General features: G+C 44.4%; 1 protein-coding gene across 1 annotated transcript in view; it reads left to right on the forward strand.

The window, feature by feature from the left end:
* The window catches only part of Adsl (adenylosuccinate lyase), a 32973-nt gene that overhangs the window by 3297 nt on the left and 4278 nt on the right, over nucleotides 1-25398 (forward strand). Inside the window, exons 2-8 of the mRNA XM_065425587.2 lie at nucleotides 4102-4305; nucleotides 6639-6683; nucleotides 7694-7773; nucleotides 9458-9676; nucleotides 13301-13391; nucleotides 16837-17054; nucleotides 21553-21733. Of these exons, the coding sequence (XP_065281659.2) occupies nucleotides 4102-4305; nucleotides 6639-6683; nucleotides 7694-7773; nucleotides 9458-9676; nucleotides 13301-13391; nucleotides 16837-17054; nucleotides 21553-21733 (1038 nt within the window). The remainder of the gene's footprint in view (nucleotides 1-4101; nucleotides 4306-6638; nucleotides 6684-7693; nucleotides 7774-9457; nucleotides 9677-13300; nucleotides 13392-16836; nucleotides 17055-21552; nucleotides 21734-25398) is intronic.

The raw sequence follows: 25398 nt of genomic DNA on the forward strand, positions 1-25398 counted from the left end.
TCAGCGTTGTTGATCACCAGCTTAGAGAAATCAATTGCGCTTCGATCAAAGGCAACAACATCCTGGAGGCTGAGGAAGTGGCAATCGCACTCGCCATCACCCACAAGGGCGAAGAGGCCACTACAACAATACTTACGGACTCGCAAGAAGCGTGCAGAAGGTACAGCAGTGGACGCATATCCACTGCGGCCATCCGCATACTCAAGACGAGAAAAATAACCTTTTCGAGATGCTTCATTACGTGGACACCAGGTCATGAGACTGTGACAGGGAACCAGCGTGCAGACACCAACGCCCGAGCATACGCCAACCGGGGGGCGCACCACGACGGGGAACCGGACACAGTCACCAGACGCTATGGAGCAATTTTAGAAAACCAAAGAGCCCTAAGGAGGATCTACCCCCCTCCCCACAAAGACCTTAGTAGAGAGCAGTCGGTTGCCTGGAGACAACTGCAGACTAATACATACCCCAATCTGAGTCTGCTCAGCAAAATCTATCCGTCAACATACGACAATAAATGCCCGCTATGCGGTGAACACGCAACGCTTTACCACGTTACATGGGCCTGCCAAAAGCCAAAGGTAGCGCCATTACACAAAACACCAACACCGGAGCAGTGGGAGGCTGCGCTATCCTGCTCGAAGCCTGAAGAACAGCTCAAGCTGATCGACAGAGCTAGCAAGATGGCAAAGGCCACTGGGGCCCTGGACTGAGAGCTCCACCTTCGCCGGTATACCTTCTTTGTGGCAATAAAGTTTTTCATTCAACATAGATCACTATTATTCGCAACCAAACTGCCTATGTCACATTGGATTAAATGCTCTCTTCATAAAGCTTAACTGAAACATGCCTCTGTACTCCATTTTTCTTGTCGCAACTAAGCTGCTTGAATTATTTTTGTCAGCTACGTACAGCAGTGAGGCCAAGGAAAAAAAAGGAAACCACAGAAATTTAGTTGTGGGTAAACCGAACCCTCTGTTCGCCTAATGTGGCTTAATAGGTACTGATGGGAGAATTTGTGATCCACGATCACATTGGTGCAGCAGCTCACATGCAAAAAAACACTTTCATGCAAACATTGGTGGTGATCAGGACATGCACAGGCACTGGGCATACTCAGTACCTCTGTATGCCCTTGTCATTCATGTTTGCGTGAACATATTTTCCAAATTCCCTGCTTCACTGAAATCATGTGGCTGTTTCACCCAAGAGCGAACATCTATTGCTGCACAGGACGACTTTACAAGGGCAGTAGCGTGCTTGGCGAGAAGTTATGTAGTGCCTCTAAGCCCTTCAGTGGTAATGAATGGAATGAAATTTAACTCTTCATGCTCCTTCAGCAATGGTGGGAAAAGCGTATTCTTTCTAATAATGCCTGCAAATGATAATTAACTTGTGCATGTGCTTTGAGCTAGTGACACAGTTCCCTTTATGAAAATGAAACATGTCTGGCTTAATGCTTAATTGACATTGAGCTGTTCTGTAATGACAACGGCTCATTAGAAAATCTATAAATGATCATTCTCCAATGTTAAATTTCTTCTGACAGAGTCTGCATTGCCATAGCATAAGATTGTGTAACTTTGAGACGTCTCACAACAGTCCATCATAATTTGTGTCTTAAGAGGATAGCTCCATTTCATGCAAAGTAGCACAAACATTGATACGTGTTACGTACAAGTTAGGTCGTAGGGGTATATGGGTACTAATCCTAGAGGCTTCATCAAACGTTTTTGCCAAATTGAATGTAAATAAAAAAATTTTCTTATAAAACTCGCTTTTGTACATTGAAATTTTGCTAATTGTTTCTTTTCTAAAGTGAACGTGTGTTGAAGTGCACCTTACGATGTGGTAAACATTGCTGACTTTGGCATGTGCAAGAGCATAGGACAGAGGCATAGAAATTAGAGTGAGAAATCTAACTGATGTTACTTCATCTACAGCATCATTACCAGTGTCTACAAACAATGTTATATAATTCTGCATATGACTGGCCATGGTTGTGCTGCTAAGCCCGAGAATGCAACATCAAATCCTAGCCACATTTAAATGTGCCCAAAATGCAAAAATGCCCATGTACCGTGCATTGGGTGCACGCTAAAGAACTGTGTTGTCAGAATTAATCCGAAGACCCCCAACCCTCTCCGCTATGGCATGACTTGTAATCATATTGTGGTTTTGACATGCAAAACAACAGAATCTTTTTATTATTATTATGAATATGCACTAATGCCTTACCACCTTGCATCTTTAGCACAGAGAACACAAATGCATGTTTTCCCCACTGTTAGGGATCACTGAAACACAGTTCAGTTAATTCAGTTTTATTTCCTTAAAGACCGCTTTGCTATGCAGACGAGGCTGCATATGTCCTATATTCCACACCTACTAGCATAGAAACACATTTCTTTGTAGCCTCAGAATTCCGGTTAGGTGGAATGTAAAATTGGGAAATTCAGTTGGAAAAACTCTAAGCATTCAGAGTTTGCATGCATTAAGAGAGAAAAAAAAAAGCAGCTCAGCATTGTCCAGGGGACCTTCAAAGAGACCCTGTGTTCTGTCACTTGCTATGGTTGGGACTAACAAAAAATTTAGCCCCTCAAATGCCCGCATTCTTCTTGCTCATGGCAGTCTTTCAGTAAGTTTGAGCTGGCACCAGGCCGTTCAAGGTGTCGCGTACAAATCGCTTTAGTGTGTTTACTTTTCAGGATTGTCTTGCAAGCGCCCAGTATTGTTGCTGTGAAGCTGGACCAACCTTTACATTTTTGATAAATATTTATAAATTATTGTATCTCTGCTTGGGAAGTTGAATGCTTCTTATTTTTTGTATAAATGCTTCATTATTTGAAACATCCTAACATTTGCACACCGCTACTACTTCAGAGTCAAGCTACTGTGTTGTGTGCCAGTGTGTGCTGTTGCCAGTTGCGTTTGGTACTTAAGAGTAGCAAGATGTTGTGGTACTTATGGCAAGTGCCTTGCCTAAAATGCAGGCACAGCTGTTGTCGTGCACGTCATGCTAGCATTCATAGGCTTCTTTGACAGCCTGTGCCCTTGTGTGACCCCAATCTATTTCATTTTGCTAACCTCACTGAAGCTGAAGGCAAAAAAAAAAGTACATACTAGGAACAACGTGAATGGGCAGAATTCTTCACGCCTTGCAAGATGAAAGCAGCAAGATCCTAGCAAGATGAAAGGTCTTATGTTTCATGGGTCTCACTGGAGGTCGTATGTAGAGTTGAACCTCAATATCATGAGTTATCAGGTACGATGAAGTATTCCTCATCAATATCAGTGCGTAACAGATATGCATGCTTATAAGGAATGTTGGATGTGATGAAGGTATTTAGTGTCAAGAGCAACTTTGTTATAGAGTGTCTCGACCTTATGTGGAATTTCCAGAAGGTGAATTAGCACGATGGCTCGCTGTGGTGGCACAGCCGACATGGCATCCTACTGCAGAGCATGACGTCTCAAGTTCGATTCCACACCTCGTAGTGGCCACATTCCAATAAAGATGGAACGAAAAAAAAAAAAAAAAGCTCGCATACTTAGTATTAGGTGCTTGTTTGACGAAGAAAAAGACCTGGTGAGAGCTAATCGTGCGAGATACTGGCTGTTTTGTCACTGTGTTCATTCCATCTTCCCAGCTTCTCTTTGTTTGTTTGTTTTTTTGTTTTTGTTTTGGACTTTCTAACTTCAGCATCTGCACACGCTTTCGTGATTGCAGCTCATATATGGGCAACGTTTCAGTGACAATAAGCAGTTGGTAGTTTGCACTCCATTGTCCTTGCCTAGCGTGTCCTTTCGTGGCTGTTAGTTGTACTCAACACATTCCAAAATAATCTGGAGCCGTTCCATAGAGTGGCTGTGTTGCATTAGTCAACCAATGGCCTGTGCCTGGTTCAGCCACATTGCGCTCTCTTGCTTGAGTGCGGGTGTGCATGCTAAAGAACACCTGTGCAGGCAATTAGTCAGAAGTTGCTAGTTGTTATGTCTGTCTTCCTTTAGGATGCTAAAGCTGATGATTTGGTTGATCGATCAATCAATAAATCAATCAGCTGTTCAGTCACGTTGCACTCTCTTGCTCGCGCACAGTCCCTGGGGCTCCCCATCACTGACGAGCAGATCAAGGAGATGCAGGACCACGTGGATGAGATTGACTTTGCAGCGGCATCTGAAGAAGAACGCCTGACGCGCCACGACGTGATGGCCCACGTGCACGTCTTTGCCAAGCAGTGCCCCAAGGCGGCACCAATCATCCACCTGGGGGCCACCTCCTGCTACGTTGGCGACAACACGGTGCGTGCCCATCTTGCCTAACAACTCGCCAATCGTTGCTCAGTGTCTGTGCCAAACTGCTGCTGGGTGTGCCATTGCGGGTTTTATTGCCAACTACGGTTGAACCTCGTTATAACGAAGTCTGATTTGTCGCAAAACTATGTGTATTATATCCCACAATTGTTACAAGCATATATTTCCAACACACTGATATTGGCAAGAAACATTTTACATGAACTTAGTTGTATCCATGTCCGTTATATGGAGGTTTGACTGTGCATTTTGTTGAGGGTGGAATGTCAATATGTTTGTACGCTATGCCCTTGCAGTTTATGCTGTGCAGTCTGGGCAGATTCTCTATTGTTTAGTACTTTGTTTTACTGTCTGTCATTTGTTGTTATTCAGTTTATTAGCCTTTCAAAGGACAATGAATGAATTGCAGATAATAAGCAGATGAAGGTTAAAACTTCAGGGGTACCCTCTGTTAATAATAAAAATGGCAAAACATGAAAAATTCAGGAAACTACAAAGAACATTATAAGCAAAAAATGAAAAAGAACAAACTGTATCATGCAACATAGTACATTGTAACGAAAGTACAACAGGTGTGAAGTCAGAATACTTTGCTATAATTACATACAAAAAAGAAAAGTAGCATTACAGATACAAATATAAGAAAGTAAATAACAAGTAAATAACATTTAGTTATACAGGTAATAATGCTTGTGCTTGAGTTCGGGTGCACAAATGGTGATTAAGATTTTAGTGAATATGGCAAACCATTCCACATTTTTACTGGCATGAATGAAGTTGTCAGTTTTTAATGTCTGTTTTCCGTGATTAGGGAGAACTTTTGGCAACTCAAAATTGGAATTACAGCAGGAAACTTCAAACCATTTAATTAGTGTGAGTGATGTTAGCATGTAATTTATAGAACAAAATTGTGGGATGACAGCTGAACAAGTTCGTGGCAGGAAAGATGTTTTCATGATGTTTCAAGTAATATGGCTTAGAAGAACTTTCTGTGGGCCTAGTTGGTGCATATTAAAAAAATATTTTTAAGGCGTGCACGCAAACGAGACACGGCACAAAAGGAAGGTCATACACAGGACAGGCACTGCTTGCAACGGCTTACTTGACAACATTGACATGAAATATGCCTGTGAAAAGCACAATTGCAGATGCATTTATGGAAAAAAATACAAGATATGAATATATGTATAAGAAATGCTTGATTAATTCATATGCGCATCGAGGTATGCAAACTTTTGTGTGTACAGACTTAACGAAGGCTCAGTGATGCAACCTTCGCCCCTCCTTTTTATGTGATATGCTTTCAGTATCAAGTGGTTCTGTTTACTGTGGCATTTACCAAGAAACTTTGCGACACGAAATAATGCCTCACATCCTCCGCAAGAGTTCACGTGATCCGCCAAATGCATTCTTTCCATCTTTATTAATATTCAAGGCGGGCTCTCTAAACCGGTCATTCGCACACCTTCCTGTTTGACCGATATAGCATTTGCCACAGATTAAAGGAATGCCACAGACAACTCGGCTGGTGCAGTTCAGATACAGCCAATGGTGCTTCTTTTGGCAATTCTCATTAGAACATTAAAAAAAGAAATTATTGCTTATATATACACTGGCTAAGTGCTGAAGACATGTAAGCGGGAAAATTAACTGTCTGCTTACATTTGTTGTTGTAAAAAAATGTTTTCTTGGTCTAAGCGCAGAGATGAGCGTATAATAGTGTGTGGTAGGCTGGCACACGTTGATGCTGCATACTGGGTTTTTGTGTCAACTTGCCATATCTGGAACTGCCCTTTGCAGGTGCTCTTCTCATGTGTGGCAAGGCAAGGGATTGGATCAAATTGGTGTAAATTTTGACAGAATATCACAAAACCACTCCTGTATAGTTCCACAAGCATCTGACTTTATATATGGAATCATTACTTTATGTAGGCTCTTACGAGTTTATTTCGAAGAGGACTAAAGGCAAGGTACCTAATCGGGTACAAAGGGACAGTGAAGGATATTGCAATGCATCTGGTGCCGAGTCGCCCAGGATCTTGTGAAAGTGATTGTATCCCCAAAAGTGATTGCTCGAGAATACTGCTACATCCTTGTGCAAATGCAGTCGATAATGTGTGACATTATGAGTGTGTTTATTTGGTTTCCGCTGGGGATTTTCACTGTTGTGGCTATTCGCTGATGTACCATGTAATTTTAGGCTTGTTTCAATGACAAAAAGAGTGTATACCCTAATAATACTGCTGTGTCATCTTGTGGTGCCGTTGGCGTGATCTTTAGTGACACGACGGATTCGTAACTGGTGCTTGTCTCTGGTGCAGGATTTGATCCAGCTCAAGGAGGCATTTGGAATCCTTCTGCCCAAGGTAAGTGCATGCTACACGTGTTGCTCTTGCGTGCTCATGTGTTACTCCTGTTCCTGTAGGTATATGCTTGAAATGTTTTCAAGCTCGGCAAAAGTGCTTGGAATAGGAAAATGTGCAGTGTGTTTGCTATCAGTACCACAAATTATGAGAGCTCAAAATTTGTAGCTAGGTTGCAAGCTGCTGCTACATCTTATAGTGTGCGAACCAACCAGAATAAGCCACTGTTATATTATGAGAAAACATGAAGCTGCACATACCAACGCAAAATGCTTTCAGTACAATGCTTGTAAACACATCTGTGATTATAAATGACTAGTAGAAGTTTCTACCTCTAAACATAGGAAAGTGTATGTCAGGGTAAATGCTTGCCTGTGTCAGAACTGCTGCAGTATGTCAGTTACAATGTCATACCTTCTGTCTTTTACATATCTGTTGTGAAGTGCCTTACTTTTATAGCTTGTTTACAGTTGTGATAATGGTGCCAGTAGTTTTAGTACTACCTTTGATTTGCATCAAGTTTAGGGCAAAAGTGATTGCACAGGAATTCATTCAGCACACAATTTTTAGTCATTATTTTAAAACCTGCTTGTTTAAGACCTAGCCATATCATGGCCACCTACTCCATAGAAACAGGGTGATAGCAACAGAAATTTAAGCCCCTGTTGCATGAATGTTTCGTAAATAAATGCTGTTTCTAGTATTTGTTTAACCAACTTTGAGTATTGCTTGTCTTTGAGTGGAGTATTTTTCATATTTTAGTACTGGAAGATCTGCTGATGCGTGTACTGAGAGCACTCATGTATACTTATTACAGCCATATGAATCTTTGGGACCTTGGCATGTTAAAGCCAATCAATCAAACAGTAAATCAATCAGTGAGGCATACCAGAAGTAAACCCATACTGTGCCCTTGTAAAGAAAAACAGTTCTCTTTCATGAACCTACCTACACCTTGTGAGTTTCTGCAAAACCTGTTGGGACGATTCAATAACCATTGCTCTTCGCTGCAGCTTGCCCGTTGCATCCAGCGGCTTGCAAAGTTTGCGACTGAGTACGCCACGATTCCAACACTTGGGTACACGCACTTCCAGTAAGTGAAACAAAGATTTTGATAGAGTTGTTTAACTGCCTCGCTATAGAAACTGCTTGAACGGTCCACCTACAGGTTGTCTTGTATGTAGGCCACAATTTTGTTGTCTGCTTAGTACTATTTAAGAGTTATCTACAAAATTGGACGGTTATCACTCTGACATCCTTGCTAAGATTGTTTTGATAGTTTATACGGTGGACTTTAATATGAGGTCAGCTAATTAGATTTTTCGATCTATTTAATCAAAGATTCTGGCTGGGGCCCATACATTACCCTGTGCCGAAAATTTATTTATTTAGATGCCGATATGGCCCTCGAAATTGAATGGTTGGCACAATCGCACCAGGCCCCAATAGTGACCCCAACCACGACGACAGTGGTTGCAGAGTCTGTCTTGGCAGTGTTAGGGGACAGCGAGTATGTCAAGTACAAATTATCGTCCATCGAAGAAGCCCATTTTCGATTTACTCTAGGAAAATTTTTATTTGAAAATGGTTAATGATTAATGAAAACAAATAATTAAAATTAAAATCGATGCAAACAATTAATGATTACTTTATTTGCCTGTTTCTAAGGCACACATTTTGTAAAGAAAGAAAATTGTTCTGAAAACTGCCTGCATGGGGTAGTCACGCACAAAACAGCATTCATGGTGCTCTTAGCCTACCGATCTATCATCATCACCATTGTCAGATGGTGGCAGTGACACTACTTTCAGGCTATGATTACAAAACATGTTATTTCACATGCCGAGCGATGGGCGACAAAGTTGCGGCTTGTATCCCTGGTGTACAAGAGAAATGCGTGGGTCGCAGGACAAACTAGCGAAGTGGTCAATCCAGGTGTGGGCCACATTCCCGTTTGTGATTGTTGCAGAGTTAACAAATGTGGAATGTCAAACGTGCAATGTGCTATGATTGAGGTCCATGGACGGTGAGGGTGACATCGATGGACATTAATTGTAACTAAATTTGTAATGTGTGCAAGTAAAGTTAGCTGATATCACCTTTTCTTAACTGCTAGAATCGCAGGCCTGCTACATTTTTCTTGCTAAAATGTTGGGTGCATATTACATTTCTACTTTGTTTAGGAGCTCCAATGCGACTTCTGTGTTAGTTTTCTATTTTGAACACATAAAAAGTGAATGAGCGTTCGACTTGGGGGCACGTTAGAATTGGGCAAATACTGCCAAATGAATCAGCAGTGTGTTTTGTCATTTTTTTCTGCCTTTTGTTTAATTAGACCCACCAGATAATTATATCAGTTCTGTCGGTCTCATTAAGCCTATATGTCAGATTGGCAAACTAGACAACCCGAGAAAAGCTTGTGTGTCTCCATACTACTGTCATTTAAGAATCACAATGCTGAGTTTACCAAAGCGCAAATTCTGAGTCATGTTATTGTGGAAGTGCTAAGAGCACTGGAGGCTAGCTTTGACAATACTTCCTGTCAGTTTTATTTTTCCAGACCTGCCAAAAATGGTCAGATCAGACAAACAGCTAAAGCTCAGTCATAATTTCAGATGGTGCATGACGCTGCTAGTAGAATTTCAGCTGAAATGTTTAACAGCATTTAGAAAAGCTTTCGATCAAATTGACCGATTTCTACAGGCGCAGTAACGAAAGAGCTAAGATGCTCAGCTGCTCGAGTCGTGTTTCACAGCTCTGCTGTGGCATGTGCACAGGCCGGCGCAGCTGACGACGGTGGGCAAGCGGGCGTGCCTGTGGGTGCAGGACCTGCTGATGGACCTGCGCAACCTGCAGCGAGCGCAGGCGGACCTGCGCTTTCGCGGCGTCAAGGGCACCACGGGCACCCAGGCCAGCTTCCTGCAGCTTTTCGACGGTGACCACGCCAAGGTGCAGGAACTCGATCGGCTTGTCACCAAGATGGCCGGATTCGAAAAGTACGCTTGGACTTCCTCCGTTCTCTCTCTCCTGCGTCTGTTTCCCCTCTGCTTCTCTCTTCTGGCATTGCCATGACGTCACCATCATTAATCTATTTAAATGTGCTTCAGCATGAAGACCAGTGATCTGTCATTACCTTTGTCTTGCATCCACTGGCTGCATGCTACAGGCTGTTTCATTTGGCGCGATTTTCACTCAGAGACAGTGAATTCTGTCACTCTGCGACCGCTGTGAAGTCGTGGGCTCTCTGTGACTAGATTCCAACAAGTTGGTCGCGCCGTCACTGAGTCGCAGTGATCGGCGCGATGTGGGAGGGGCAATGTGTGACGAAACAAAGCGCCGTCAAAATAGGCGCTTTCCTGTTTTACCACGCATTGGTAGCTCTGTGGAACAATGACATGTGCCAGTTTTAGTTATGTTCTAATACGGCGTACCCACCAGCGCCTGCAGCTTAGGAGCTTCATAAACATTTTTTTTTCTTGCGCTTACGCAATTTGTTTAAAAGGAGAAGCTGCGCGCTATCCAGGTCGGGAGCAGATGCCGCCTCAACATAAGGCACGTACCCACTTGATCTCCACCATCGTCAACCTCTTCATCGCTACAAATTGTGCCAGCTGGTTGTACATGCACCCTCAGTAGTAGCTTGTTCTTGTGCAAACGCAAATACTCCTCCAGGAAAAAACTTGTGGCTTCCATAGTAACAACGAAACTAGAATGTACTAAACGGAACTAGCCCACCGACGCCGCACAAGCTGCAGGCTCATACTAGTGGTGTTGTGCAGCGTCTTACTCACCGCATCCGCAAGCTGTTGTAAAGACTCAACACTCTTAAACATAAAAAAATGGTGTACTTATTCTATTATTGAATAATAATAGGAAATTTCAATACTATTTGGCTAGTTTACATGTTGTTTTCATTTAACGATGCAGGCATGGATGCTTTGTGAGCAGGGGCCAACCTTGCGCATCGCTGCGACTGAAATTGTGCTGCCCCAAATGCACATGAAATTTGTCGGTGAAAATCGCTCTGCGACGTGTGCATCAGAACGATTTTTTTCGCCCCAATTGTGCCATGTGAAACAATCTTATGCTTGCAAATTTCCCAATTTCATTGCTCCACCTGGTCCCCTACTGTGTTTTCCTTCCCTTGGCAACCGTTCTGTTAATCTACACTTGATCCTTCTTATAACGAATTTGCATTCAATGCAAGATACCTTTGTTATATCTGATATTCGTTATAGACATCATGGTGGCCACATTTTGATGGGGGCAGAATGCTAAAAGAGCCATGTAGTACTTAGATTTAGGCGTATGTTAATGAACCCCAGGTGGTCCAAATTGTTCTGGAGTTCTCCGCCATGGCGTGCCTCATAATCAGATCATGGTTTTTGCATGTAAAACCCCATAATTTAAATCTTTTCTTTTTTTGTTATAGGTGTACAGGCTGGTATAGGCCCCCCAAAATTACATATTTTACATTATTCTTTGTTATATCAGGTAATCTTAAAACAAAGCTTTCTTTGCCTATTCCTCCAACTTTTCCGCTGCTGCTGTTGCTGTCTTGCGTGTAGCACAGGGGTTGGTTGAGTGCATGTACCGTCTGCATGGCAGGAGCATGAGAAAGGAAACGTCGGAAAGCATGCCTCGTTTAGAGCCGCTTCAACACAGGACATGCTACTACTAGGCATAGCAACAGATACGGGCACACTGGAGAAATATACATTCATGGTACGGCACCATGCGTTTGTGCTGTTTCTGAAAAATATGCACTGCTGCAAGTCTGCGCGCGCGGATGATTGACGTAGGGTGCGCAGACGCAAAGCTGCATTAAAGCACCGCAGCATTGAGACGACACTGCAAGAGTGGCTGTCCAGCAAATCAACACTTGTGAGGCACTAACAGTGCTGATCTCGCAGGCTACGAACAATGGCACACGACGACGCCTCGAGCAAACATGTTTCATTGTGTGTTCTGTGTGCTAAGTAGACAAACACAAGTGTGAGCAAGGTGATGTTCTAACATCACCTCACTGCTCTCGTGTTGTACCGAGGGCTGATAAACTTGGAACATCTGCCGTCAACATCACCACCAATTATCGTCAATCAATGCAAACAGTACGGAAAGCTTTGTTTACACTGATTCCCACAGTGCATGGGATCCGCATTAATATTTATATCTGTGTTTGTTATATCGGGGCTCAATTTTAATAGACATTCAGTTATCTGCTCTGTACATCACATGGCCTGCCCAACTCCACTACTTCCTCTTGAAGGGGCCCTGACCCACTTTTTAATAGATCTGAAGGAAAGCATTTGAAGTGAAAATGGACTATTTCAGAAATATTTTGCCACTAAATGTACTTCAGTGCATTCAGCAGAAGCGGAGTTATTTATAATCAAATATGGCCTCCACTGTGCTCCCGTTCCTTCTTCAATGCCTTGCACTGTTAAGGCTACAGCGGAGTAGGGCATGCCCACAATGCTCAGTCTTCTACATGTCACCGTGGCACGCAGTTCAAATGTAATTTTGGATGTTAACATAGGTGCCTACAACGTGCTAAACGTAAGCCAAACACAGTTGTCTTCAGCAAGCCGCAGTGTGCTTAGCGAGTGGACTTGTGGTGGCAGCCCGCGGTGGCCGCAGTATGTATGCTACGTAGCAGACAGCAGCTACTAATAGCAGCCGCATATGGGAATCCACTTGATTATGATATAAAGTGCCCAGAAGAGAATGAGGAGCAGGCTTCCATTGAAAAGAGAATGTTTGAGAGAAAGGTGGCTTTGGCGCTCTGCTTGCGAGCTCCACACACCACGTAAAACAGCAAAACTTGGCTGAGGTGTTCACAGCAGCCTATGCTACCCGCAGGCTATGTGATTTCACCAAGCCTAAGGGGTGGTTCATGGCCCCTTTAATCTCAGCTATGTAATATTGGTTACATTCCTTACAAGAGATGCCGACGCTCAACGCAGGAATGGCCGCCTAAGAGCTACGCTCTAAAAGAAAAAAAAAACGCTTGGGACGACGGCATTGTTTTCTGGAGAAGGCAGTTCAGCTCTTGCCATTGACTGTTCGTGAAGTCATAAATGTCTACCTGGGTCCTACCCGTGTCTACCCCCTGGTCATAAGTTATAAATTTTTATATTTAGCGAAGCCACATTCAAAATTGGTTGCATTCGGTCTGCGTGTGGTCTTTCAAGCAAAATTGTAGGCTCTGTGCAATGCGTGTACTAGCATAAGATTTAGCACAAGTGGTCATGACAGTGTTCTGCAGTAGATGAAATGACTGTTGCCATGTTTAAAAAAAAATTTTGTGAGGCCCCTTTAATGTCACAAGTACAAATTTTTCCTGCATTTTATGCAGTGATCCTGGTGGCGGTGCCTCGTAACCCCTCTGTTACTTTGGCATGTTAAAGCATCTCGTAGTAATTACCCAAATCATGCTATGATCAGCATAGCTTCCTAGCAAATGATGTGTCTCTTTTACATGTTCTGTGCTCCAGTTGCATGCTGGGCGCCATTTTTGCAACCGGCTCTTGTGACCACATGGGATGCTGTGTGTATCATGTTCTGATAAAGTGAGGGATGCTTCTGGATTGCTGCCGATTCATGTTGACACTTTGCAGGGCCTACATAATCTGTGGCCAGACCTACAGTCGCAAGGTCGACATCGACTGCCTCGCGGCACTGGCCAGCCTCGGTGCCTCGGTTCACAAGGTGAGTGTGTTAACTTATTTGCACGCTGTTATCCACAACAATTGATACGATCGAATCCTTGCATAACAAATACCGGTAAATTGAAATTTCCAGCACATGGAGTTTTTTATTCCCATTTGGTGTTCCTTAAAACTTTGTGCACTGAAATTACCACTGCAACAAAGTCCATTGCGGGCACATTTGTTTCTTCAACAAAGTTTTCATAGAACACTCCTGGACACCGCTACCCGAAATTGAAATTTCCAGCACATGGAGTTTTTTATTCCCATTTGGTGTTCCTTAAAACTTTGTGCACTGAAATTACCACTGCAACAAAGTCCATTGCGGGCACATTTGTTTCTTCAACAAAGTTTTCATAGAACATTCCTGGACACCGCTACCCGAAAAGCGAGAAAAAAAAGAAAATTATCGAGAGCTACTTTTGCGAATCCTGTTTTTAAGAAAATGCAGATGATAGAATACGACATGAGCACACACTGTAATTGAGCGATTGAAAAATGAGTGACAACAGAATCATCATGAGCTTTACTGCATGGTAAAGACGATGCCGCAAGGTATTCCGGCCATTTTAGAGACATCTAGCGTACAAATGGGCACCTTTAACACATCTTGGAGCTTATGGAGCACATGCTAACGATGTCAGTATCGGGGTCATCGTCGAAGTTTGCGAGAACTGGCGGCTACTGCAGGCATCATTTCAGTTCTTGAAATGCTTCGAGCTACGGCATCTCCCACTTGAACTCGACGTCAGATTTTGTGAGATGGGTCAATGGCTCGGCGGTGCGTGAAAAGTTCTTGACGAAATACCTGTAATTGGCACACAGGCCAAGCAGCCTGTGCACTTGCTTGTCGGCAGGCTATGAAAATTTAACTATGGCAGATTGCAGATTTGTTGATGGTGTGGCCCATGAATAGAAGCTCATCGTAAGGGAAGTGGCACTTCTCCAGCTTCAGAGTGAGCCCTGATGACTTGATGGCCTGTACTGCTGACGCAAGCCGCCTAAGGTGATCGGCGAAATTTTCAGTAAAGACAACGATGTCATCCAAGTAAACAAGACAGGTCTGCCACTTCAATCCTGCCAATACTGTGTTCATCACATGCTGGAATGTTGCAGCTGCCCAGTACAGCCTGAACGGCATGACCTTGAACTCGTAGAAGCCGTTTGGGGTGGTGAAGGCGGTCTTCTCATGATCCCTCTCGTCGACTCCTATTTGCCAGTAGCCATTTCTGAGATCTATCCATGAGAAATACTTAGCGTTGCAGAGCTGGCCCAATGCATCGTATACCCGTGGGAGGGGTACACATCCTTCTTTGTGATCTTGCTCAGGCGATGATAATTGATGCAACAACGCACGGTACCATCCTTCTCTTTCAATAAAACAACAGGAGATGCCCACGGGCTCTTGGATCGCTGCATGGTTTCGTCATGCAGCATTTTATCAGCTTGTTGATTGATTGCACTTTTGAGCTGTTGCTGATTACTCATGGGAAGGCTTTGATTGATGTCCCAGGCTGGTTTGGGAACTATGGTCATTGAGGTAGATGCGGCAGAATCCGAGAACACAAGCGCGTTGCTGGTTTCCACAAGTTCCTTGACGTATGTGACTGTCGTGCCCTTGTTCAGATGTTTGTACTTCTTGCTGAAGTTTGTCAGCAGCACCTTAGTTTTTCCTTCATGCTGTTGCACAATTCCTCTTGCGATGCAAATTTCACAGTCGAGCACTAGATGTGTGTTGCTCTTGATGACGCTTTCTATGTCTGCAAATGTTTCGGTGCCAACAGAAATGGTGACGCTGGCGTGAAGTGAGATGCTGACTTAGTCTTCGAGCACATTCAAGGCATGGTAACTGAGGGCCCTCAACGGCGGTATCGCTTGGTCCATTGGACAACATTATCGACTTGGATCTTGAGTTGATGACTGTGCCATGTTGGTTGAGGAAGCTTATGCCATGTATTATGTCCTGTAAGCATTGTTGCAGGATAACAAACATCACAGGGTAAGCCTGGTTATGAATTGTAACTCTTGCCATGTAGATTGCAGTTGGTCTTATCAGGTGTCTTCCAGCTGTGCGGATTTTAGGGTTTTCCCACGCATTCTTGACTTTCTTCAACTTGGCGGCGAATGATCCACTGGTGACAAAATAGTCGGCTCCTCTGTCTTGTATACTAAAGTCACCTGTGACTTCGGGGCCATTGAAAAGCACATTGAGATCGGTGGTTCTTCCTCTTGCATTGCAGTTAGGTCGTGGCAGTGAGTCATACCTGCTTCATATTGTCCCACTATTGTTTTATCACATTGCGCATTTTCTTTAGGTGGCATGTTCTTTCTTTTAAAGCTTCGTTGAGATGGTGGTGCTCCATTGCTACATCGTCGAATTCGATCTTTATGTGCCATGCTTGGGAGCAGAGGCTTTTATGCATTCTGTGAACAGCAACCGCACCGCCATCGGTTGCTGCTTTTAGTTTTCCAAATAAGGGCTAACTGACAAGGCACGGGTTGGACCTGTGTATGGTTGGCACTGTGGCCACAGAAGTTTTGTTGGGCGCAAATTCACCCAATAAAGAGTTAATATTGTAACTGGCAGCTATGACACTGTGCTGTTTTTACTGTCACTACAACATGACAGCGGTAGACACTGTGGCCCTGGAAACTGCAAACGGGAAGATTGCCGGGCTCTCCACTGCATTGTGACCAAGTAGCCGGTAATGGATCGTGGTTGTTCACCCACCTGTGTATGCCGTGCATTGATGGTGAAGCCTTGTAGTCCCATCTCACGGTACGGGTATCGGCGGTAGACATGGCCTGTTTCCTCGCAGTGATAGCACTGCGAGGAAACGGGTGGTGGTCGCGGTCACGCTATATGTCCATCATCTTTGAAGTACTGCATGGGCTGACTGGAGGATGGTTTGGCAGTGACTGGCGATGGAATTCTGGTGTTACTGGGTGCTGGCGCGAATGCAGATCCTGGCTGCGGGAGACGGCAGCATAGGTCATTGCTTCTGGCCGTTCCATGCTGTACATTCGGAACTCCCAGTGACCGCTAAAGTTCTTTCACTATGTCAGCGATCGAGGCGACCTGAGGCTGGGACGTGGGAAGCATTTTACGGATTTGTTCATGCACATTGGTCCTGATAGTTTCTCAGATGTCGTCGTAGCCCAGTGCTTGGATTACCACGTACACAGTACCAATACCACGTACACAGTGACCCAATTTGTCTATTCGGGTACATACCCAGTGGCCCACATTGTCTGCCCAGGAAGACAGCAACCAGCATACTAGTGTCACAAGCTAGTAGACAACTTGGCTCACTGGCTGAAAGAGGTTAGTTACACACTGCGAAGGGGGTAAAGTTTTCGAACAATGCTAACTGCATTGAATGTGCTTGGGTAATGAGAGGTTAGGGACCTGCCTATCTCTCACCGCGTCATTTTTGTATGCACAGATCTGCACCGACCTCCGGCTGCTGGCGCACATGAAGGAAGTGGAGGAGCCCTTTGAGAAGACTCAGATTGGGTCGTCCGCGATGCCGTACAAGCGCAACCCAATGCGAAGCGAGCGGTGTTGTTCCCTGTCGCGCCACCTGATGGCGCTAGTGGCCGACCCACTCACCACGCAGGCCACCCAGTGGATGGAGCGCACCCTCGACGACAGCGCCAACCGGTGCGTCTACATGTTCTATGGCGACACACAGCTGCGCGCCCATGTCGCGTAGACTGATTTATTTACGAGGTGTGGAGCCTTGCGGCTGTTAATGATTTATTTGTATGCAACCTTTTGCCCCGTATGTGTGGCTTCGTGGCCTGTGAAGCTGCACCTGAAGGCAAAATTTACATATAATTTGTGTCCCCACTTCTTGCTTCAGTTTTTCAATACAATCGAACCTGACTATATCGAACCAGTTTACATCGAATTATTCTATATACTGAACGATTTCTGGACATGGTATAGTTACAATGAGTATATATAGCAAAAATTATGCTTACATCAAACAAAAAATTACCGACGATTACGTTACTTCCTAATGCGAAATTTGAGCGCAGCAAATAAGCTGTTTCACCTTTTCGATTGATTGAGGCAAAGAAATCGAGCAACACATGTATGCGCTATCACAGAATTTTTTTTTTATTTTTCACACGTATTCCTTTAACAAAGACTCCACTAACAGTTCTTGACAGTCATGAAGGAAGCTTTGTGGTCGGAGAAATAGACTGATATATGTTTGACTTGGTACACCAATGCTTGATTCTCAAAGACGAGATCTATACAAGTGCCTCGCGAGGTTGTCACAGCCGTGGGACGCGTTACGAGCGAGAGGAACGGGATGTTCTCCCGCATAAGTGTTAGGAAATTGCTGTTTGTCTTTATGTCAACATTAAAGTCCCCCACTACTAACATCGGTGTGGATCGATGGACGGTTAATGCGAGTTGCAGGAAGTGCACGACGTCTTTCGTGAGTGCGGTAGCCGACACACGAAAGCGGTATCAGTCGGTCGCTGCTAGCGCTGGGGGGATGAAAGGGGGGCGGAGCTGGTTACGAGGCCGACGATAACGCCGACGACGACGCGAAACCCAGGAACGGACGCCAAAGAGCTATTTGTGTAGCCAGCCCTCCTCCACAGTCTCTCCTCCTCCCTTCCATCATCCTCCCTCACCCGGAGAGCCGACAGCGCGCATGCGCGGCGGCGGAGCAGATTCGTCGGCGAGCTACGACGCGAAACCCAGGAACGGACGCCAAAGAGCCATTTGTGTAGCCAGCCCTCCTCCACAGTCTCTCCTCCTCCCTTCCATCATCCTCCCTCGCCCGGAGAGCCGACAGCGCGCATGCGCGGCGGCGGAGCAGCAGATTCGTCGGCGAGCTGGTTACGAGGCCGACGACAACGCCGACAACGCCGACGACAACGGCGACGACGACGACGACGCGAAACCCAGGAACGGACGCCAAAGAGCTGTGCTCTAAAATAGCAGTGACTCCCCATATATCGAACGTCAAGCAGCGGAAAAATGCCCCCAGAAGTTGGCTTTCCCTCACGGTGGTGAGGAAACCCGGCGGCCTGGCTCCATCCAACCGCTCTCCCTACTGTGACTGCGCTGCCTCGAACGAGCCATTGACGCGCCCTGCAAAAAATGATCCGGGCCCACCAGCAACGTTTGCTCAGACAGCCAATCGGAGGCTCCTGTGCTCTGGTCGTGCACGATGGCGAAAGTGGGAGTTGTCTCACTGCTTTTCTGGTTCATTGTTTTTGTGCCTTGTGGGCATTCTCCTGCAGTGTTGCTGTGATGAAGCGGCAGAATTCGCCTTGTGTCGTGAAGCTCGAAATAATAAAACAGGTCAAATGTGGTGATAAGTCGGATATCCCCGCAGTGTACAAGATTCCGAGGAGCACTCTCAACACGATCTTGAAGAATAAGGGGGAGATAGGGCTAAAGCGGCCAAACTCGCAGCCTGGTGCCCGTGGCGCCCGACGGGTACGCACGGCTGTGTACGAGTGGTTCATACGAAATTGCTTCAGCTGTGGCGACTTCCGCATGCTCTGCGATGACTGTAAATTCTGATGAATGCGACGAAGCCGTTGCCGATGTTGCCGAAATTTGGAGTGAGCTATCAGAATTTCCAGAGCTGTTGATGAATCAATGGTGGACGAGTTCGTGAGTGCGAATGATGGCGTCGTTACCACTGGAGAGCGCGAAAACGGAGACTACATTGCTGACATCGTACCCAGCACAAGTGAAAGTGGGCACAATGACGAAAGCAACAATGGTCCTTTGCCCACATCCTCCGAAGTGACTGGTGTGCTGCACTAGTCCGGTGCTTCTGCGTGAATGCGGAATGTTGCTGCCTCAGTTGCTCAGACTCCTTAGACAACATGGAGAAGTGCGTGTGTAGCAGGCAGCAAAATTGCCCAAGCAGAAGAAAATACAGGACTATTTCATGCCAGACTAAGCTAGTTTCATCGATTAAGTGATTTTATGAATGGTATGTGCTTTTATGACATCCAATTATTTAGCAGGCTTAAATCAAATTATGCTCTATATCGAACTGATAAGCGTTTTTTTGCGAGTTCAATATAGTTGGGTTCGACTGTTTCTTTATATTTTTTTGTTGATTAGGCACAAAAACAGGGATTCTGTGCTGCTCACAGATTTAATTTGTGGTTTTTTGTGCAGCTATGTGCTTGACAAGCTCGTTCTTGCCACCTTGCCAAACGCACAGTAACGTGCTCGATAAAAGTTTGGAACAGGCTGAAAAAATGCAAAAACATATGGCTACATCAATTGGCAGTATTTTCCCAATTCTAGCCTGCACCTGAATCTAAAATGCACCCAGCTTTTGTGATTTCGAAGTATGATAACTTTCATTAATTTGACTCCAGGTAATTTGATTTTCTAGTCAATTTTATCCCAACTTTAGGTTTCATACATTGCTGATGCCCACGCATTTCTATTGCCCTAAGTTAAGTTTCATTATCTCATTTCTAATATTGGGCTTTGCTGGATAATTAAAACATGACCGGTCAGCATGCATACGCCTGGCCCTTATGATGACCCATTTAGTGACTCCTTCATTGAAATTGTTTAATAATACATATATGTGATGCACATTTAAGTCTCCTGATGAAAACGCCCATTTCCAGTCTTCCCTTGGAAGATTTTCTAGTGAAAACGATAACTCACGATAAATGATTATGCTATTGACATGGTTATAATGTGCATTCTTTTTCCCAAACAAAGTTGGACCAGAAATAGCCTGTGTAGCACTATCAGATATAAAACCAAAGACTAGTCCAAAGACCAAGAGCCAGTCTAGCCAGCATCAGTGCCATCACAAGATGGTAACAGTAGCAGTATTAGTATAGTGTGACGGCAACGATGCGCCGCTTTCAGTCTTCAGTTACGAAAAACTCATTCAAAATACGTTATATTTTACATACTAACCTAGCAACAAGTTGCATCACATGTTTCTGGCATTCTGAAGAATTGTATGCATCGCAGGGCAAACGAGCGAAGTGGTTAGTCTAGGCATGGACAGCCATCTTGTTTGTGATTGTTGTGGAGTCGTTTAATAAATCCAGTACTCTCAAATGCACTTTAAAGCATACAGACAACATAGGCAGTGGTAAATGCTGTTTTAGAGTGATGACAATGCTCATTAAGTAAATTAATTTCCATTCTGTGAACGTAAAGTTCGCTGGTTTTGTCTTTTGCTTATTGCCATAATCAAAGGCATGTGGCATCTTTCTTGCTAAATAATTGGGTGCACTTTCGATTTCCACTTTGTTTAGGAGCATTAATGGCATTTCTATGTTATCTTTCTACTTTGAATACGTAGAAAGTGGGTGCACGTTCGATTCAAGAGTATGTTAGTATTTATCCTAGCCACAGCAGCTACATTTCGATGGGGGCAAAATGCAACAACACCCATGTATTAAGATTTAGGTGCATGTTAAAGAACACCAGGAGGTTCAAATTTGCGGAGTCCTCCACTATGGCGTGCCTTATAATCAGATCGTGGTTTTGGCACCTAAAACCCTATAATTTAATTTTTTTTTTCATTTTAGTATCGGGCACATACTACCGCATACTGCCTCTAGTTTAATTCAAGCTGCCAGGTAATCCAATCAATTGTGTTCGTCTTGTCGGGATTGAATCAGTGGAAGTCAATTGTACAAAACTAATGTAGAAATGACATTAGAGCACCTAAATGATGTAGAAATCCATGTTCACTCTGTTTTGTCAGAATGTTGCGTACCTGGCAATCAGAAAAAGATTGAATGAGTGAAGTTTACTTTGTCATAGTAGGAACTGAACTTTATGGTTATCGTCATCACTCTCGTACAGAACTTTATCACTGCCCATGGAACATAATGTGTCGTCTTTCGTATGGTCCGTAGCACAATTTGTATTCCGCGTTCATAACATAGCCCTGCAACAATTGCAAAACCATGTGGTAACCCACACCTAAGCCAAATGTAGTTTGCCAGTTCGTCCTGCAATACGAGGAATTTTCAGGAACGCCGAAAATACTTGACACAACTGTGGTTGCCACTAGCTTAGTTAGAGCGGAATTAACGTAAACCTATGGTAGTTGAAGCATAACGTTTGTTAGGTTGCATTCCTGTAAACTTACCTACTTCTTTGCAATCTCTTCCACGTCACGTAGGCGCATCTGCCTGGGGGAGGCATTCCTCACGGCGGACGTGGTGCTGAACACCCTGCAGAACATCTCCGAGGGCCTGGTCGTCTACCCCGAGGTGATCAAGGCCCACATACGCCAGGAGTTGCCCTTCATGGCCACCGAGAATGTCATCATGGCCATGGTCAAGGCCGGCGGCAACCGACAGGTACTGAAGAGAGAGACTCGAGCCAGATATACGTGAGAGAGTTCCGTGGCGTTTTATTGCGACGGCAGATGAAGACCTGAGACTGTTCCTTTCCTCACATCTTATAGTATTGTAGTGTAGGTGCAGAGCTGAACAATTCCAAAGGTACGAGATGCAAGTGTAACTTTTTATCTGGTGAATTTGCACCCAGAAAAAGAAGCAACCCTTGAATTACAATAGTGGAGAGCAATGTTTGGCTGTTGAACTTGATATGGTGGGTTAGTTCCATCTGTTATATACATATAATGCACGCAGTCAAACCTCATAATGAACTTCAATATAACGGAATTCTGGGTACAACAAAGTATTTCAGTTTTTACGTCAGGTCCATAAAACACTTTAGCAGGGAAGAAGTTTGGGCTTGTTGGTGGTATGCATTCAGACTGGGATACATAGCGCAAAAAAATTACACAGGGACAAGCGCTCGTCCTGTGTTCTGCTTGTCCCTGTGTAATTTTTTTGCGCTATGTATCCCAGTCTGAATCCATAAAACACCATGTATGTTGAGCCTCAATACAGTGAAATCTCAATATAACGAACTTAGGGGATCGTGGCCACTTGCTCATTATTCTGAAAGGTCATCACAGTGAAAGCGTCAAGATCAACCACTTCGCCCACCAACCCATCAGTTGTCACTGTATGAGCTATCCGCGAAAATGCTGCTGTTGGGTCTCGCCCTGCGCTGCTGCTATTTTCCATCTATTCCACCGCTACGTGCTACCGGAGCACCGTATAGCAAGAGTGGTGTGCGCACAAGAGCCACTGACACCGATAAAATCACTGACAAAGAGGAAGCTCCATGTTTCTTGAACACCACAACTGTCTCGCTCGAGGCAGACACCTGAACTATTTCAAAGTGCAAGCGTGTGTAAACAACACCACTTGCAAAGTGCAACAGTGGACCATGTAGCATCCCCGTGAGCGTAGAGGTTACCTTACTCCATGCGTGCTAGTACGTTCACAGAAAGAAGGGCAAAAGAAGGAAGAGGAGTGCCTCCGCTGCTAGGTGACACTTCTCCGTGCGGAGCATGCACTTGGAAAACCTGATGTGTCATCACCTCCGCTATAGAAAAAAAAAAAAGTATCTGCACAGTGTTTACCTCCTCCAGCACTGTCTCAGGTTTTCCAAACCGATGCACTGTGGCATCTGCATTCTGTGCCTTGCCTGCTACTCTACTGCTCCGGCTGCCGTGAAGAATACACGAAAATCTAAGGAACCCCAGATTTTTAAATATTAATTTGTAGTATTGAGGCACTGTTAGCCTGACACAGAAACTGAATAATGATTGTCGTTCTGGAAGGTTTGGTATTCTGAAGTTTGTAGCACTTAAATATTTCTACATTGAAACTATAAGAGGTAAGCAAGGGATTCATGAAAAGTTATGGTAAACCTCATGGTAATGAGGTTTCTCCGTATAACGAAATTTAACAGCTGCTACACATGCGGATGGAATTACGCGCAACTGCTTGTGAGTTCACTTCTAAAACCACACGCTGCACAACTAAGAGTGACTGCCGAAGCTTAGCAGCAAGGCCCTCTCACTGTCATGTTCTGCACAAAGTTCAAGTGTGATAAGAATATTGTGCCTCGAGCAACGTATGCTGTAGGTGTGAGGTAAAGCGTGCAGCGGTGAGCCGAGAAGGAAGTGTGACTTGATGTGTGCCATCTTCACATGTGAGCAAGGGTAAGGGGGGGGGGCAAACACATGGTAGTAATGTGATCAACCGTGTAATAAGAAGGGAATGTGTTTGCTATCCCGACCTTCGCTACACAGGGCTGTCAGCATGGCTGAGCACGCACGTGTGTGCCCCAATTGTGCTATCTTTTATAATAATCTGCGGCAAGCGAAGTTATATATATCAAAACGTTTATTTGAAAGGTGCACTGGTTTCCCGTGCATTTAGTTCCAGAGGGTACGTAATCTCAAGTTTCGGAGACTCGTTGAAGTGAGAGGTAGACAAAGCTTTCGTTCCCCTTTGCCTGCACTCCTCTTAATAGCCAAATTCCACTGAGGGCAGCACCGTCACCTGCAGCATGGATGCGAAAGCTTTGCTGGCTTCGCCTTCTACTGCAGATGTGAAAATATCATCAGCACAACATGAAACCCTAACTTTCGTTGGCGACTCTCAAATTTAACAAATGAGATTCCTTTTTCAATTGAAATTTATTTCTTTACGATTGCCCCGATCATTTGGAAAATTGTACGGCTCCTTTTGTGTAAGAAAAATCCATCTATGACTGTACTTATTGCATAAAAGTTCAAATTTCAGTATACATGTACAACAAAATGTTCGATAGAATGAAGTAAAGTGCCAACTTTTTTATATCGTGCCACTGTACATGTCTCAACAGGGTAATCGTTGGTCCCCATGTATACTCAACCTAATCATACACGTCTCTTTTGCTACAGAACTGGCGACGGTGTTTGTAAAATTTAAGCTACAGTAGATCTGTGTGGCACAAAGCAATAACAGTGACAATCCATTGAAAAGTGACACCAGTAAAATGATGATGATGATCATAATCATTAGCCTGGTTACGCCCGCTGCAGGGAAAAGGCCTCTCCCATACATCTCCAACTACCCCGGTCATGTACTAATTGTGGCCATGTTGTTTCTGCAAACTTCTTAATCTCATCTGCCCACCTAACTTTCTGCCGTCCCCTGCTACGCTTCCCTTCCCTTGGAATCCAGTCCATAACACTTAATGACTATCGGTTATCTTTCCTCCTCATTACATGCCCTGCCCATGCCCATTTCTTTTTCTTGATTTCAACTAAGATGTCATTAACTCGCATTTTTTCCCTCACCCAATCTGCTCTTATCCCTTAACGTTACACCTATCATTCTTCTTTCCATAGCTCGTTGCGTTGTCCTCAATTTAAGTAGAACCCTTTCTGTAAGCCTCCAGGTTTCTGCCCCATACGTAAGTACTGGTAAGACGCAGCTGTTATACACTTTTCTCTTGAGGGATAATGGCAACGTGCTTTTCATGATCTGAGAATGCCTGCCAAACCATTCTTATTAGCCAGCCCATTCTTATTCTTCTGATTATTTCAGTCTCATCATCCAGATCTGTGGTCACCACCTGTCCTAAGTAGATGTATTCCCTTACCACTTCCAGTGCCTCGCTACCCATTGTAAACTGCTGTTCTCTTCCAAGACTGTTGAACATTAGTTTTGTTCAGATTAATTTTTAGACCCACTCTTCTGCTTTGCCTCTCCAGGTCACTGAGCATGCATTGCAGTTGGTCCCCTGAGTTACTAAGCAAGGCAATATCATCAGCGAATCGCAAGTTACTAAGGTATTCTCCATTAACTCTTATCCCCAATTCTTCCCTATCCAGGTCTCTGAATACCTCCTGTAAACATGCTGTGAATAGCATTGGAGAGATCATATCTCCCTGCCTGACGCCTTTCTTTATTGGGATTTTGTTGCTTTCTTTATGGAGGACTACGGTCGCTGTGGAGCTGCTATAGATATCTTTCAATATATTTACATACGGCTCGTCTACACCCTGAATCCGTAATGCCATAATGCAGTTAAATGATGACACAAGGCAATATGCAACTGCCATGCGGCAGTAGCAGAAATGCGATGCTGTAACAACATGCCAAAACGTTCT

Source organism: Dermacentor albipictus, chromosome 8, assembly GCF_038994185.2.
Source record: "Dermacentor albipictus isolate Rhodes 1998 colony chromosome 8, USDA_Dalb.pri_finalv2, whole genome shotgun sequence".
NCBI lineage: Eukaryota > Metazoa > Arthropoda > Arachnida > Ixodida > Ixodidae > Dermacentor > Dermacentor albipictus.